Source organism: Pseudophryne corroboree, chromosome 8, assembly GCF_028390025.1.
Source record: "Pseudophryne corroboree isolate aPseCor3 chromosome 8, aPseCor3.hap2, whole genome shotgun sequence".
Lineage (NCBI taxonomy): Eukaryota > Metazoa > Chordata > Amphibia > Anura > Myobatrachidae > Pseudophryne > Pseudophryne corroboree.
In genome coordinates, this window is record NC_086451.1 from 232,883,405 (window position 1) to 232,898,899 (window position 15,495).

At 48.2% G+C, this 15,495-nt stretch overlaps 1 protein-coding gene across 2 annotated transcripts in view; it reads left to right on the top strand.

Annotated features, from left to right (window-relative positions):
- Nucleotides 1–15,495, top strand: part of LOC134948854 (ras-related protein Rab-6B-like) — a 239,872-nt gene that overhangs the window by 160,316 nt on the left and 64,061 nt on the right. Inside the window, exon 4 of one of the 2 annotated variants that reach the window (XM_063937102.1) lies at nt 1,759–1,867. In XM_063937102.1, coding sequence (XP_063793172.1) covers nt 1,759–1,867 — 109 coding nt within the window. The remainder of the gene's footprint in view (nt 1–1,758; nt 1,868–15,495) is intronic. The other variant, XM_063937103.1, reaches the window with a different exon arrangement.

Here is a 15,495-nt window from a genome sequence, read left to right on the forward strand (position 1 = left end):
GGCTTGGTATCCAGATCTTCCGGAGTTGCTCATAGAAGATCCTCGGCCTCTTCCTCCTCGAGAGGACCTACTACAGCAGGGGCCGTGTGTTTATCAAGACTTGCCGCTGCTACGTTTGACGGCATGGCTGTTGAGCGCCGGATCCTAGCCCCGAAAGGGTATTCCCTAGGAAGTCATCCCCACTCTTATTCAGGCCAGGAAAGGAGTAACGGCTAAACATTACCACCGTATTTGGAGAAAATATGTGTCTTGGTGGGAATCCAAGAAGGCTACTATGGAAGTTTGAGTTGGGACGTTTTCTCCATTTTCTGCAGGCTGGTGTGGATGCGGGCCTTAGATTGGGGTCAATCAAGGTCCAGATTTCGGTCTTATCAGTTTTCTTTAAAAAACAATTGGCCTCCTTTCCAGAAGTTCAGACGTTCGTGAAAGGGGTTCTGCACATCCAGCCTCCATTTGTGCCTCCAGTGGCACCATGGGACCTTAAAGTGGTGTTGCAGATCCTTCAATCAGATTGGTTTGAACCTCTGCAGGAGATAGAATTGAAGTTTTCTCACTTGGAAAGTGGTGATGCTTTTGGCCTTGGCATCCGCAAGGCGGGTGTCTGAGTTGGTGGCCTTGTCTCACAAGAGCCCTTACCTGATCTTCCATGAAGATAGGGCAGAGTTAAGAACTCGTCAACAATTTCTTCTAAAGGTGGTTTCGTCCCGCACATAAACCAACCTATTGTGGTGCCAGTAGCTACTGACACTTTCACTGAGTCTCAGTCTTTAGATGTGGTTAGAGCTTTGAAGATTTATGTCACAAGAACAGCTTGGTTAAGGAAAACAGAGGCTCTGTTTGTCCTGTATGCTCCCAGCAAGATTGGGTGTCCTGCTTCTAAGCAGACTATTGCGTGCTGGATCAGAGGCATGATTCAGCACGCTCATTCTACGGCTGGATTGCCGTTACCTACGTCGGTGAAGGCCCATTCTACTAGGAAGGTGGGCTCGTCCTGGGCGGCTACCCGGGGGGTCTCGGCAGTGGAACTTTGCAGAGCAGCTACTTGGTCAGGGTCAAACACTTTTGCTAAATTTTGTAAGTTTGACACTTTGGCCGATGAGGACCTCAAGTTTGGTCAATCGGTGCTCCAGGGTCATCCGCACTCTCCCGCCCGTACTGGAGCTTTGGTATAAACCCCATGGTCATGAAATGGACCCCAGCATCCTCTAGGACGTATGAGAAAACAACAGGATTTTAATACCTACAGGTAAATCCTTTTCTCCTAGTCCGTAGAGGATGCTGGGCGCCCGACCCAGTGCGTACTTTACCTGCAGTTTTGTTCAGTTAGTTACACAAATGTGTTACATTTGTTTTCAGCATGTTGCTGTAAATGGTTCATGCCTGTTGGCGTGTTATGTTGAATGCCATGATGTGCGGCATGGTTGAGGTGTGAGCTGGTATGAATCTCACCATTAGTATAAAAGTAAATCCTTTCCTCGAAAAATGTCCGTCTCCCTGGGCGCAGTTCCTATACTGAGGTCTGGAGGAGGGGCATAGAGGGAGGAGCCAGTTCACACCCTTGAAAAGTCTTAAAGTGCCCATGGCTCCTGCGGAACCGTCTATACCCCATGGTCATGAAATGGACCCCAGCATCCTCTACGAACTAGGAGAAAAGGATTTACTGGTAGGTATTAAAATCCTGTTTTTGACTTTATGTTCCTTTCTCACAAAATCTGTCCTTTCTTTTATTGTTTCCTGCTTTCATTGGCATGATACCAGCAGGTGCGGCTGCAGCTCTGGGACACCGCCGGACAAGAACGCTTTCGTAGTTTGATCCCAAGCTATATACGCGATTCCACTATTGCAGTGGTAGTCTATGATATCACAAGTGAGTAACATTGGAACACAGTCGTTATTTCATCCACTTTGGGGGGCATTTCTTACCTTGGTGCGCTGCTGAATGAGAAGGCACTCATGCAAAATGATGAGACAAATGAGACCTATTAATAAGTATAGTGTATGTATATACAGCCTCCTCTACAGCACCAACCCAAATAAGAGACCCTTTCTTACAACTTGTTGGGTAAGAGAAGTATGATATGTAAGCTTCTGAAGGTTTTCACTGCTGCTCTTTGTTAAAACTCCTGGCGTGTGATTCAGAGTCCTAATGTTGTGAGCAGCATTGGACAGTAGGCTCCACAAAGTATAAAAGTACAAGTATGATGCACATCAAATACTAATACAATTCTAATTAACAAGCCTAAGCATTCATACATAATACAGGATGATAAATGATTTAAAATGCTGTAAGTAGGGTGACAGCAAAATAAGGTAACCATATATTGTACTCTATTACCCAATAAACTGGTTACGGGCCAGTGAGAACAAATGTTTAGTATAAGGAACTCCTACATCTTTTTGAACAAAGCAAAGCAGAAACAGTCACATAGTATAATGAGATGAAACTCTGCTGAAAAACAGGCTTGTTTACAGTAATGGTGGTATTAAAATGCATCTAATTGAGCAGACAATGGCAGCTCAACCTCCAGAATTTACCTTTATCCGTAATCTATGGCACACCATTTTCTAGAAGGTCAGTGTATGCTGTGTCATGACTATTTCTCTTCACTGGCACGAAGAGGCCCATTAGAAACCATAAAAATAAGCTTCAGACCATTATACCTCCTAACTGTACCGATTTTTGCAGGACAGACTAGTTTTTTTTGGGCACTGTCCCGCAGATGGGGCCCCCCCTGTAACCCGTAGTGAATAGATGCTGTGCGTGGCAGGGGTGGGGGAGCGTGGCCATGCTGCTTTCGGCAGCATGGAATTGCTAGCAACAGCCCCAGAATGAGATGCATGTACAGACAACAGGGGATGTTGCTAGCGATGTAGTGGGTACCCACATGGACGATTTTAAGAATTTGTCAAATAAATTGTGGTTATTGGCAAATTAGTTTAAATTGTTGTCTGTTATGTACCCGGGTTAATACTTAGGGCTTTAAAGTGGTCATAGAGAGGTGGTGGAACTCATCATCCACCTCGTTTTTAGACGTAGTTACTCTAAGATGGTACCTTGCCACTGCGAGAGACACAGCTTAGGGTTAATGTTTCCAAAAGCAAATAAAAAAATTGTTGGCTCTTCAAACTTTTAATTTCTGTCTAAATACTCATTCTAATTGGAAGCACAAAGGTAAACTGTAACAGAGATGAATACCATGTGCACACACACTGTTGTGTATAGGAATATTGGCCATAAATGACAGAATTTGTTCTATACCATCAATGTCACTCTTGGTTATTTTTCTGCCACTTCACTGATTTTGTTTAAAAAAAAAAAAAAAGTTTTATTTTATGGGGTCCTCTCAAGTCTTTGTGTCACCACTGTATGGCCCTAATTTTTTTTTGTATATTTTGCTATTTTCATGTATCCCCCGTGCTCGAAGAGTTTTATTTGTCTATATGGTTGATCCTCTGCAACGGGAAAACGCTGAAGCGTCTTAAGCCGGTATTCACGATTCATGTATGAAATCACATGGTGCAGGAGCCACCGGTTTGCGTAGGAATAGAACTATATCATCATACAGCAAAGGTTCATCCAGATAATACATAGTAGTAACAGAAGAATTGGTGCAGGACAAAATATGAACATCTTTGATCAATTTTGTATTACACAATTTGGTTTATGGGGCGTGGCTTCAGCGGACATGGAGTAGCACACAGAATGTGTGGCTCTCCAGCTCTACCATCCGACTTCTACATCCTGTGTCCCCCCTTGGGTCTGCAGATGGCCCCAGTACAAGTGTGAAGCTGTGGAGGGACCTCTGTGTTAATTTGGGAGCCGTGGGCTGCTCTCCCACTGTGGCCGGACTGTTTCTGTGCTCGGGGCGCCGGGGCCTGCTACACCACATGTGACGCCGCTCTCCCGTCTTCCCGTGCTGCCGCTCTACACGCTGCCTGTGCCCGCTCCTGCTGCCGCCGCTGTGTGGAGCCGAGACAGCGGGGGCCCTGATGAGAGCTCTGCCTGCTCTGCTTGTGCCCGGGGGAGAGACTGAGAAATCCTCTGCTAAGGTGCTGCCGCGGGTCCCTTGATCTACCGCTGCGGCTCCTGCTCCCTTGCCTGTCTCCTGGGGAACCATTTGCGCCGCTGGCGGGGATGGAGTGCACCTTGGGGGACCTGTGGGAGAGCTTCCCTGCCTTCAGACTTCAGATACAGTATATGCAGGCTGCGTGTGGCTCCTCTGCTGGGTTGCAATATTACCCTAGTAAACTGACACAGTGCAGCTTGCTTTTCACTGCCTCCTGGTGGCCCTCTGCAATTGTTATTGTGGGTAACGTCTGGACGAGCTACAGCTGGACGGATTTGATATACTGCCATCTCCATAGGCAGCCTCTGGACAGTATTGATATACTACGTGTCCATAGGGCAGCAGCTGGACATTTTGATATACTATACTATATATTTTCACCCATAGCAGCTGGACAGCTTTGATATACTATACTCCCTGTGGCCGGAGAGACCCCCCACGTGGACAATGGCGGCCGCAGCACTGAAGGGGTTAACCCTCAGTGCCCGGCGCCATATTTATATACAATAGGTGCCCGGCGCCATATTTAAAATGTAATCGGCGCTAGGCGCCGTGTGTGTAAGATGGTAAAAAATTTATTTGTAGTGTGTGCCGCGGTCCCGGACCTACCCGGCGACCGCGGCAGTGTGGGCATCCCCTGGGGCACTGAGCAGTGTGTGCGCGCCAGGGGAGAGGGTAACCGCTGCAGCCGGGAGATCAGCTCCCGCTGCAGTGATCTGTATGAGCCGCTGACCGCCTGAGTCCGGGAGCTCCGCTCCCGGCAGCGGTGAGCACAGCCCCCCGGCGCACTGAGCTGTGTGTGCGCCGGGGGAGAAGGGTGAGCTGCTGTGGCTGGGAGCTCGGCTCCCGCTGCAGCGCGCTCTGTGGTCGCCACTGCTGGGGGGCCGGGAGCTCTGTTCCCGGCGCTTCAGCACACTGGAGGTAGCCAGGCTGCTGGGCGGCAGGGGGGGTGCGCCGCAGCAGTGCCGAGGCCAGTGAATGAGTGCCACACTGGGTTTCTGGAAGTCAGTTTAGGCGAGAAAACTTCCCCCAGCCTAGACTGAACGTCACCGGGGCGTATCCTGATCCTCCAGGATGGGACAGACAAAGGAGAGTGACCACTCCCCACTGTCCATAGAGAACAATGTTAGCTGTGCATGTGACCAAGGCATGCACAGCCCATGGGTAAACATTGATTGATTGTACACCACAGGGCGGGCTTACCCCCTGTGGTAATGTGTATTGGAGTAGGATAAAAGAAGGGCAGTTGCCCCATGAAAATTGTATTGTACCATCTTCATTCTGCTGTAAACATCTTGCTGTACTGCTAAGTTCTTTTTTCGGAACTTTCTGTTGGCATTAAAACATCATCTGCCTCAAGAAGATTGCGTCATCTTGTGACCTACAGGGCTATGCGAAACATAGCCCCGTTCACCGGCTGTTTAGGGTGAATCAGCGTCCCCAAGTTCCGCCTTCCGCCAGCTACCGGTAGCGGCCAAGTCAGGTGACTAGTGGGGATTCGTCAACACCACACAGGTGTGGTAACGCAGTGTGTCGGCACATACAGAGCAGAACCGTGGTTCCAAACGCCACGGCAGGTTAGGAGTTTGGTGGCAGCATAAACCCGCCCACAGTGCAGTGGGTGGAGTCAGTAACAGGCGGTTACTGACGGTAAGCGGGAATCCCCTATGTGGTCAGGTCCCGTGTGACCTAACCTTCCATTCTGTGCACTGGGGACGCGAAAGCGGTGAGTGCTTCCGTACAGAACCGTCCTTTCATACTCCCCTACTCTCTGCTATTGGCCTGGCTATAATGGTCAAACAACATCAATCTGCTGATGCGAAGCTAGAGAAATTTGCAAGAAATCCTCCCACATGGTCCCAGCCGGGAGGGGAGGTACAGTTGACTTCGTCGCCGCGCTCTCCGTCAGCTAACGCCTCTTCTGTGGAGGCTACAGATGCCGCTTTGCAGAAGGTGCTGGATGCGGTTACTGCCAGCGAAGCCCGCTTAGCCGACAGGATCGGTCAGGTCCAGGTAGACTTATCCATTATACAGAAAGATCTTCAACGGGTGCGAGAGAGGGTCGGTGAAGTTGAGACACGCATATCCACACTGGAGGACACGGTTACGCCACTTGGTAGACATACTTCTGCTCTGGAGTCACAGACGTTGGAGGTACATAGAAAGATGACGGATATGGAGGGAAGATTGAGATGGAACAATGTCCGTCTCGTTGGTCTCCCCGAGAAAGAGGAGGGTGCCTCCCCCGAAAAATTTCTTGAGGAATGGCTACTGGATGAGTTCGGAGCGGAGGAGTTCACCTCACATTTTGTTGTGGAGCGCGCTCAGAGTCCCGATGAGCCCATTGCCTCCGGGGCACCCCCCCTTACGTTTATTGCCAAGCTACTTCACTACCGGGATAGGGACGTGATTCTGAAACTGGCCCGTACTAAGGGCCCCCTCAAGTGGAACGGCTCTCCGATCTCAGTCTTTCTGGATTTTGCTATGGTCGTTCAGAAGGATAGAGCTCAGTTTGTCCCCATGAAACGCAGGCTGCGTGAACGAAACCTCCCCTATGCTATGCTCTTCCCGTGTGGTTGGACAGACGCTTTCCAGCACGGCGGGCACTGACCGCTGACTGAACTCATGCATACAGTTTCTCCATTTGCAAGAATATTGTTTATTTACTGCCTGTGGTGTTTCTTGGGAGGGATGTGCAGACATTATTGGCGGGGAGATTACTGGGATATTCTTAGGAGATAATATTCTGTTTTTCATAGGGTATTGCGGTGCTCACCTCTATCCATATATCTGCCCCCTGTTGCCTTCGGTTAATATCCTGGTTTAGTTCTCTATACTAGTTTCGGGACCACCTGAATATGTCTGTCTCGCTGTATGGTCCCAAATAGTTATATAAATGGGGTTGTTCTGATGGCCTTGGGGGGGACTTGAATTTAGCTGGAATCTTCTCCTGTCTTAAAGTCACTAAATTCTTGGCCCCCTTTTTGGTTTCTTTTTGGCTTTGTAGAATGTGTTAAGGTAGTTTTTGCCTTAGTCTTTAGGGTTTGTTATTTTAGAATGTTGGTCGTTCGGGAATCAGGTATGCTGCAAGTTCTTCATGGTATACGGGGTGGGGGTTTTGTTAAGAAATTGTTTTGTTTTTATTTTCTGATGTGCAATGTGCTTGTCTCTAGTGTGCTTCTGTTGCAGCTAATCGGGGGTATGGTTTGCTGGGAGTGGCTGGTCGCGGGTCATCTGCTTTATCACTGCGCTGCTTTGTTATGGCTTTGGTTAAGTTTCTGTCCTGGAATGTGAGGGGGATCAATGACAAAATTAAGCGTTCCCTGGTACTCAGACAGATCAAACAATACGCATCAGATGTGGTTTTTTGATGGTGAAGCACTTGGTGGGTACAAGGATCATGTCTCTTAAAAAGCCATGGGTGGGGTGGGCTTTCCATTCCAAGCACACCGCAGCGTCCCGGGGAGTATCGATCTTGATTAAAAAGTCTGTGCCTTTCATGCTTGATAGTGTACAGACAGATCAATGGGGGAGGTATGTGTTTTTAAAATGTAAAATGAACTCCGTTCCCTTGCTATTGCTAGCTGTGTTTGTGCCCCCTCCATACTCGTCTGACGTACTCAAAAAGGCATCTATTTTCATGGCTGCGTCCCCGGGGTTGGCTGCCATAAGTATAGGTGACTTTAACAATGTTTTACATCATGAATTGGATAGGTTGTCTATGGCATTCTCCAACCCACAGCCGAAGCGGTCTCCATTTGCAGATACTGTCTCTGAGCTGGGCTTTGTCGATCCCTGGAGATAGAAATATCCTGACCTGAGACAGTATTCCTGTTTCTCACACTCCCACTCTTCCTTCTGTAGGATAGACTTGTCTCTCCTCTCTCGGGAACTCTTGCCTATGATTCAGACTGTTAGATATGAGACTAGGGGTATTTCGGATCACTCCCCTGTATCGGTTCATATTGACTTGAGTTGTCAGAGAGGCCAGGCAGTATGGAAGCTTAACCCTTTCTGGCTCACGCATATGGGTGAGGGATCCGAATTGGAGGTCAGCTGGTTGGAATTCTTTGATTCTCATGCTGATACTACCGATGTCTCTTTATTGTGGGATACCTTTAAAGTCTTCCTGAGAGGGACGTTGATCAAAAGAGTGGGTAGTCTTAAATCCTCTTTTCTTTTACGTCCTAGAGGATGCTGGGGACTCCAAAAGGACCATGGGGTATAGACAGGATCCGCAGGAGACATGGGCACACTATAAGACTTTGAATTGGTGTGAACTATGCCCCTCCTCCAGACCTCCGTTAGATTCTGTGCCCAGAGAGACTGGACACACACTAGGGGAGCTCTCCTGAGTTTCTCTGAAAAGACTTTCTGTTAGGTTTTTTATTTTCAGGGAGACCTGCTGGCTACAGGCTCCCTGCTTCGTGGGAGTGAGGGGAGAGAAATCAGACCTACTTCTTCTGAGCTAAAGGCTCTGCTTCTTAGGCTACTGGACACCATTAGCTCCAGAGGGTTCGATCACTTGGTTCGCCTAGCTGCTTGTTCCCGGAGCCGCGCCGTCATCCCCCTCACAGAAGCCAGAAGAAAGAACCCGGGTGAGTATACAGAAGAAAGTTGACTTCAGTGACTGCAGAAGACTTCAGTAACGGAGGTACAGCGCAGCGGTCGCGCTGCGCCCCATGCTCCCACACATACACCAACGGCACTCACAGGGTGCAGGGCGCAGGGGGGGCGCCCTGGGCAGCAGGTTACTGAGGCTATAAAACTGGCAAGAAAGCATATTTTAAGTGCCTAGGCACTAAATATAAGCCCCCCGCCAGCATAAATGTTTGAAATTGAGCCGGACTACAGCACACCGGGAGGGGTCGTTGCTTAGCCCTCACAGCTTACCAGCGCCATTTTCTCTCTTCACAGACATTGCAGAGACGCTGCCCCGGACCTCCACTCTCCTTATTAAGTACAGGGAGCAAAACGGGGGGTGCACAGTCATTTGGTGCTATTAAAACAGCGCAGTGGTCATATATTATTTTTTCAGTAGTATATGGGCGCTGGGGTGTGAGCTGGTATACTCCCTCTGTATTCTCTCTAACAGGCTGCCCTGTGGGTCTGTCCCCTATCGCCAGTGTGAGTGTGTCGGTACGGTGTGTCGACATGTCTGAGGCTGAGTGCTCCTCCCCGGAGGAAGTGACTGGGGGCGCAGAGAAGGATTTGGGAGTGACTTTGTCGGCACCGCCGACTGCTGATTGGGTGAATATGTTGAGTACATTGAATGCAAATGTGGCGTTATTGTCTAAGAGGCTGGACAAATCTGATTCTCAGACACAAACGTGGAGAAAATCCATGGAGGACGCCTTATCCCAGGTACCGGCCCCCTCAGGTTCACAAAAGCGTTTTTACCCAAATAGCTGATACGGATACCGACACGGACTCTGACTCCAGTGTCGACTATAGTGAGACCAGTTTACATCCAAAATTGGTTAAGAGTATTCAGTACATGATTGTGGCTATTAAAGATGTTTTACATATTTCTGAAGTACCTGCTGTTCCTGATACAAGGGTTTGTTTGTATAAGGGAAAGAAACCTGAGGTGACATTTCCCCCCTCTCATGAACTGAATGCTCTTTGTGAAAAGGCTTGGGAATCGCCTGATAAAAGGTGGCAGGTTCCCAAGAGAATTTTTATGGCATATCCTTTCCCCTCTGACGACAGGGAAAAGTGGGAGTCATCTCCCAATGTGGGCAAGGCTCTGTCCCGGCTGTCCAAGAAGGTGGCGCTTCCGTCTCCCGACACTGCTGCCCTCAAGGATCCTGTGGATCGTAAGCAGGAAACGACATTAAAGGCCATTTATGTCACTACGGGTGCACTCCTCAGACCTGCCGTGGCGTCGGCTTGGGTGAGTAGTGCTATTGCTAAGTGGGCTGATAATTTGACATCTGACATGGATACCCTGGATAGGGATAACATTCTTTTGACTCTCGGTTATATCAGGGACGCTGCAGCTTACCTAAAGGATGCGGCAAGGGATATTGGCCTCTTGGGATCAAGGGCCAATGCCATGGCAGTCTCGGCCAGGAGAGCGCTGTGGATTCATCAATGGAATGCGGATGCCGACTCCAAGAAAGCAATGGAAGCTCTCCCTTATAAAGGTAGTGTCTTGTTTGGTGACGGCCTCGCTGACCTGGTGTCTACCGCTACAGCGGGTAAGTCATCTTTTCTTACTTATGTACCAGCACAACAGAAAAAAGCACCCCATTATCCAATGAAGTCCTTTCGGCCTAATAAATACAAAAAAGGAAGAGGCTCGTCCTTCCTTGCTTCAAAAGGCAGAGGAAGGGGAAAAAGGTCGCCTGCTGTGTCGGGCTCCCAGGACCAAAAGTCCTCCCCGGCCTCTGCCAAGTCCACCGCTTGACGCTGGGGCTCCCCTACCGGGAGTCCGTGCCGGTGGGGGCGCGTCTTCGACTCTTCAGTCAGGTCTGGTTTCACTCGGGCCTAGATCCTTAGGTGTTAGACATAGTGTCCCAAGGGTACAAACTGGAGTTTCAGGAGGTGCCCCCCCACCGATTTTTCAAATCAGCCTTGCCAGTTTCTATCCCAGAAAGGGAAGTAGTGAGTGCTGCGATACAAAAGCTGTGTCTCCAGAGTGTCATTGTCCCGGTACCCCCGTCCCAACGGGGAGAAGGGTTTTATTCGAGCCTCTTTGTCGTGCCAAAGCCGGACGGCTCGGTCAGACCGATCCTGAACTTAAAATCTTTTAATCTGTATTTAAAAACTTATGGCGTCAGTCGACATATAAGATGCCTACTTACACGTCCCGATATATCCTCCACATCAGGCTTTCCTGAGATTTGCGGTGCAGGATTATCATTACCAATTTCAGACGTTGCCGTTTGGGCTTTCCACGGCCCCGAGGGTCTTCACCAAAGTGATGGCGGAAATGATGGTACTCCTACGCAAGCAGGGTGTCACAATTATCCCGTACTTGGACGATCTCCTGATAAAGGCGAGATCGAAGGAGCAGTTGCTAAGAAATGTGGAACTCTCCCTGACGGTTCTGCAACATTATGGTTGGATTCTAAATTTGCCATAGTCTCAGTTGATCCTGACAATTCGGCTGCCCTTCTTTGGCATGATCCTGGACACGGAACTGCAGAGAGTGTTTCTTCCGGCGGAAAAAGCTCTGGAAATCCAACGCATGGTCAAGGAGATTCTGAAACCGGCAAGAGTGTCGATTCATCAATGCACTCGAGTGCTAGGGAAGATGGTTGCGGCTTACGAAGCCATTCCGTTGGGCAGGTTTCATGCCCGGGTGTTTCAGTGGGACCTGCCTGACAAATGGTCTGGGTCTCACCTGCACATGCACTGGAAAATAAGTCTATATTCCAGGACCAGAATTTCTCTCCTGTGATGGCTGCAAAGTTCTCACCTTCTGGAGGGACGCAGGTTCGGGATCCAGGATTGGGTCCCGCTGACCACAGATGCAAGTCTCCGAGGCTGTGGAGCAGACACAAGGAAGAAGTTTCCAGGGATAATGGTCAAGCCAGAAAACTTGTCTCCACATAAACGTTCTGGAGTTAAGAGCCGTTTACAACGGCCTTCTGCAAGCGGAACACCTTCTTCGAGGTCTACCTGTCCTGATTCAGTCGGACAATGTAACAGAGGTGGCGTACGTAAACTGCCAAGGCGGAACAAAGAGCAGAGCGGCAATGGCGGAGGCCACAAGAGTTCTCCGCTGGGCGGAAAATCACGTGAGCGCTCTGTCAGCAGTCTTCCTTCCAGGCGTGGACAACTGGGAAGCAGACTTCCTCAGCAGACACGATCTCTATCCAGGAGAGTGGGCTCTTCATCAAGAGGTATTTGCAGAAGTTACAACGCATTGGGGAATTCCTCAAATAGACATGATGGCGTCTCGCCTCAACAAGAAGCTTCCGAGGTATTGTTCCAGGTCAAGGGACCCCCAAGCCAGTGCAGTGGACGCCCTGGTAACTCCGTGGGTGTTTCAGTCGGTATATGTGTTCCCTCCACTTCCTCTCAATCCAAAAGTGTTGAGGATCATAAGACGAACAAGAGTTCCGGCAGTACTCGTCGTTCCAGATTGGCCACGGAGGGCCTGGTATCCGGATCTTCAGGTATTGCTCATAGAAGATCCTTGGCCGCTTCCTCTCAGAGAGGACCTGTTGCTGCAGGGGCCGTGCGTATTTCAAGACTCGCGGCTGCGTTTGACGGCGTGGAGGTTGAACGCCAAATCCTAGCTCGAAAGGGTATTCCTGGGGAAGTCATCCCCACTCTCCTTAAGGCTAGAAAGTCGGTCACGGCGAAGCATTATCACCGTATTTGGAGAAAATGTGTCGTGGTGTGAAGCCAAGAAAGCTCCTATGGAGGAGTTTCAGCTGGGTCGTTTCCTCCATTTTTTGCAGGCAGGCATGGATGCAGGCCTGAAATTGGGTTCCATTAAAGTGCAGATTTCGGCTTTATCTATTTTCTTTCAAAAAGAATTGTCCGCCCTTCCTGAAGTTCAGACTTTCGTGAAGGGAGTGCTGCATATCCATCCTCCGTTTGTGGCACCGTGGGATCTTGACGTGGTGTTACAATTTCTTATGTCTCACTGGTTTGAACCTTTGCGAAAGGTTGAGTTGAAATTTCTCACTTGGAAAGTGGTCATGCTTTTGGCCTTGGCGTCCGCCAGACGGGTGTCGGAATTGGCGGCTTTGTCTCACAAGAGCCCATATTTGATTTTCCATGAGGATAGAGCGGAATTGAGGACTCGTCAACAATTTCTGCCGAAGGTGGTGTCTTCGTTTCACATAAATCAACCTATTGTGGTGCCTGTGGCTATGGATGCCGTGACTGTGCCAAAATCTCTCGATGTCGTAAGAGCTTTGAAAATTTATGTCACCAGCACGGCTCTTGTTAGGAAAACGGAGACTCTGTTTGTCCTGTACGCTTCCATCAAGATTGGAAATCCTGCTTCCAAGCAGACTATTGCACGCTGGATTTGTAATATGATTCAGCACGCTCATTCTACGGCTGGATTGCCGTTGCTGAAGTCAGTGAATGACCATTCTACCAGGAAGGTGGGCTCATCTTGGGAGTGATAAAGCTAAATATTTATCTTATATAATACCCTTTATGAGGTCTAAGAACACTGTACGCTATCTACGTATGAAGTACCGTAAGGGTACGCACGTTGCGTAACAATCGCTTAGCCGTAGTCGAGACGCTCAAGCGTCACGTTCGCTCACGGCCAAGAGATCACAGGCAGGCACGCTATTGGCTGCTGACTAACTTAATGATTCGCTATAGCGTAGCGGACGCTCGGGACCACGAGGAGATCACCAGCGGCGCTGACGCTCACAATGTTAAACCTTTATATCTAAACCATAAACAATGAAATATGCTGTAAAACCTTAGTGTAGAGATAGGGTGTAGATGCAACCTAGTGTAACCTTATTAACTCAAAAGCTGTATGAGCGTCACCGACGCTCTGAGAATACTTAACACTATAAGAATTACACAGATAACGTGCTTAGGGTCCAACGCCTAATATATATATTATGAATGATATACTTGCAAAAGAATTAATACAAATACAAATCATACACTACAATATAACATAGACTACCTAACCAGATAACTACACAGGAAATATAATACAATTACTATTTAAGAGAAAATAAGAGAGAAAGAGGAGAAGAGAGAGAGAGAGAGAGAAATTGGCCCACAATAACAAGAAGATCAATATAGTTGCGGAGAAACACTTACGCACAAGGGGAAACGATCGCATGCGCCTCGATATCCAGCTCCCGATTATCAGCAATGAGAACCGTTGAAGAGAGTGAACTGGATATGGTCGGCCTGCCTATTTATGCCCCACACACAATGCAATTCAATGGTCCCTACAATCTCATTGTTCATTGGACACAGGAATTCGGCTTCGCATTATAACAAAAGGTCATAGGTTGATTCATACAGGTGGGCTGTGACTGCTTCCAACTGTTCAGGTGGGTGGGACACTGAGTTTCCCGCCGCATGACTAAATAAGAACAAATAATAGTAAATGGACATAAACTTCTTATGTCCATAACTATTCGCACGAGCGATTAATCCGCTCCAAACCAACACCGGAATATTGCTATTTAAATACTCTTCCGATGGGTACCAAACACCACTGTATGACCCCTGTTAGACCCTTCGTACAATACAAAGAGGGATCCCTCTGTTCAGGAACATGCTATGTTAACTAAACTTTCAGAATCTATCAAAGGGATCATGATCTACAAAATACATTATATAGTGAAAATATGTAACGATTGAGTCGCACGCTACGATCACATAAACTCTACCGTAAATACGCATACCGTGCGCCTGCGGTTGCCCGCGACTGTGAGTATGCGCACGTACGGGAGAGCGCACGCATGCGCAGCACGGACCTGTGTGAGGTGCAAATATGGTAGTGTGCATAGAGATATTTTTCTGACTTTGACAGTCCACCCTTTGGCAGTCAATAATAACTGCCACCTTCTAAAACATTTCAAAAGAGAAAAATATATGTCAGGGGTTAATACATTTACATGGTTGGGTAGGGGAGGAGAGGAGAAGGTAGGAAAAGGGTATGACCTAGTGAGATAGCAGAAGCATGTGTGTATGAATCCGTGTTTGGGGGTCATGTATCATCATGCCGTACGTGTTTTAAATCAAGCTTCGAGGTATTGCGAAGTATACATTTGAATTCCTTCTTATCCCGTGGTACGGGTCTGTGGATGGGCTGTCAAACTTTACCGAGCTCTTTTCGGCGTTGGTTGTAACAAAATGGGGGAGCACATTTTAGTTGATGATACATGAATGGGGGAGATATGTGATTGCTGATATCTGTGCCTGTATTCCCTATCGACTATGTGTGTCATTACCTGAGGGTTGTAGAAATGAAGAAAAGACATAATTACGGTAAATGCGGTGGTATTCTATGTCAGGTAAATGTACATTCGTCGATTGAGGTCTTGTTTGGTGTCTGTTGAATGCAGTCTTCTTTGTGCTTTTGCCCATAAGGTGCGAGCAAAAGCTGTCAATGTCTATAGATTTACAAAAGTGTTGGGCTAGCGTAATTTTAAAATTTCTAGGGAAACTGGGGATCCATGGCATAGTTCATCAAAAATCTGTGTATCAGGTTGTCAAAACTTCTTCTTTAATCTCTCTGTTGTCTGTATATCGGCTCATCAAATTCCTCGTCCAAGTGGGTCTTTTTACCTTGGAGGAAACGGAAAAACAGGTGAAAGAAACGGACCGTAGAAATCGCATTTTCATCACATCATTGTTTCTACATTTGGGTCATAAATCAAGTCCATTGGAATTACAGTTTCCTCGCTCCTTAAACTCGTTACCCTAGTACGACGATTGCACCTCATTAAAGCCTGACCGCATCTAAATATCA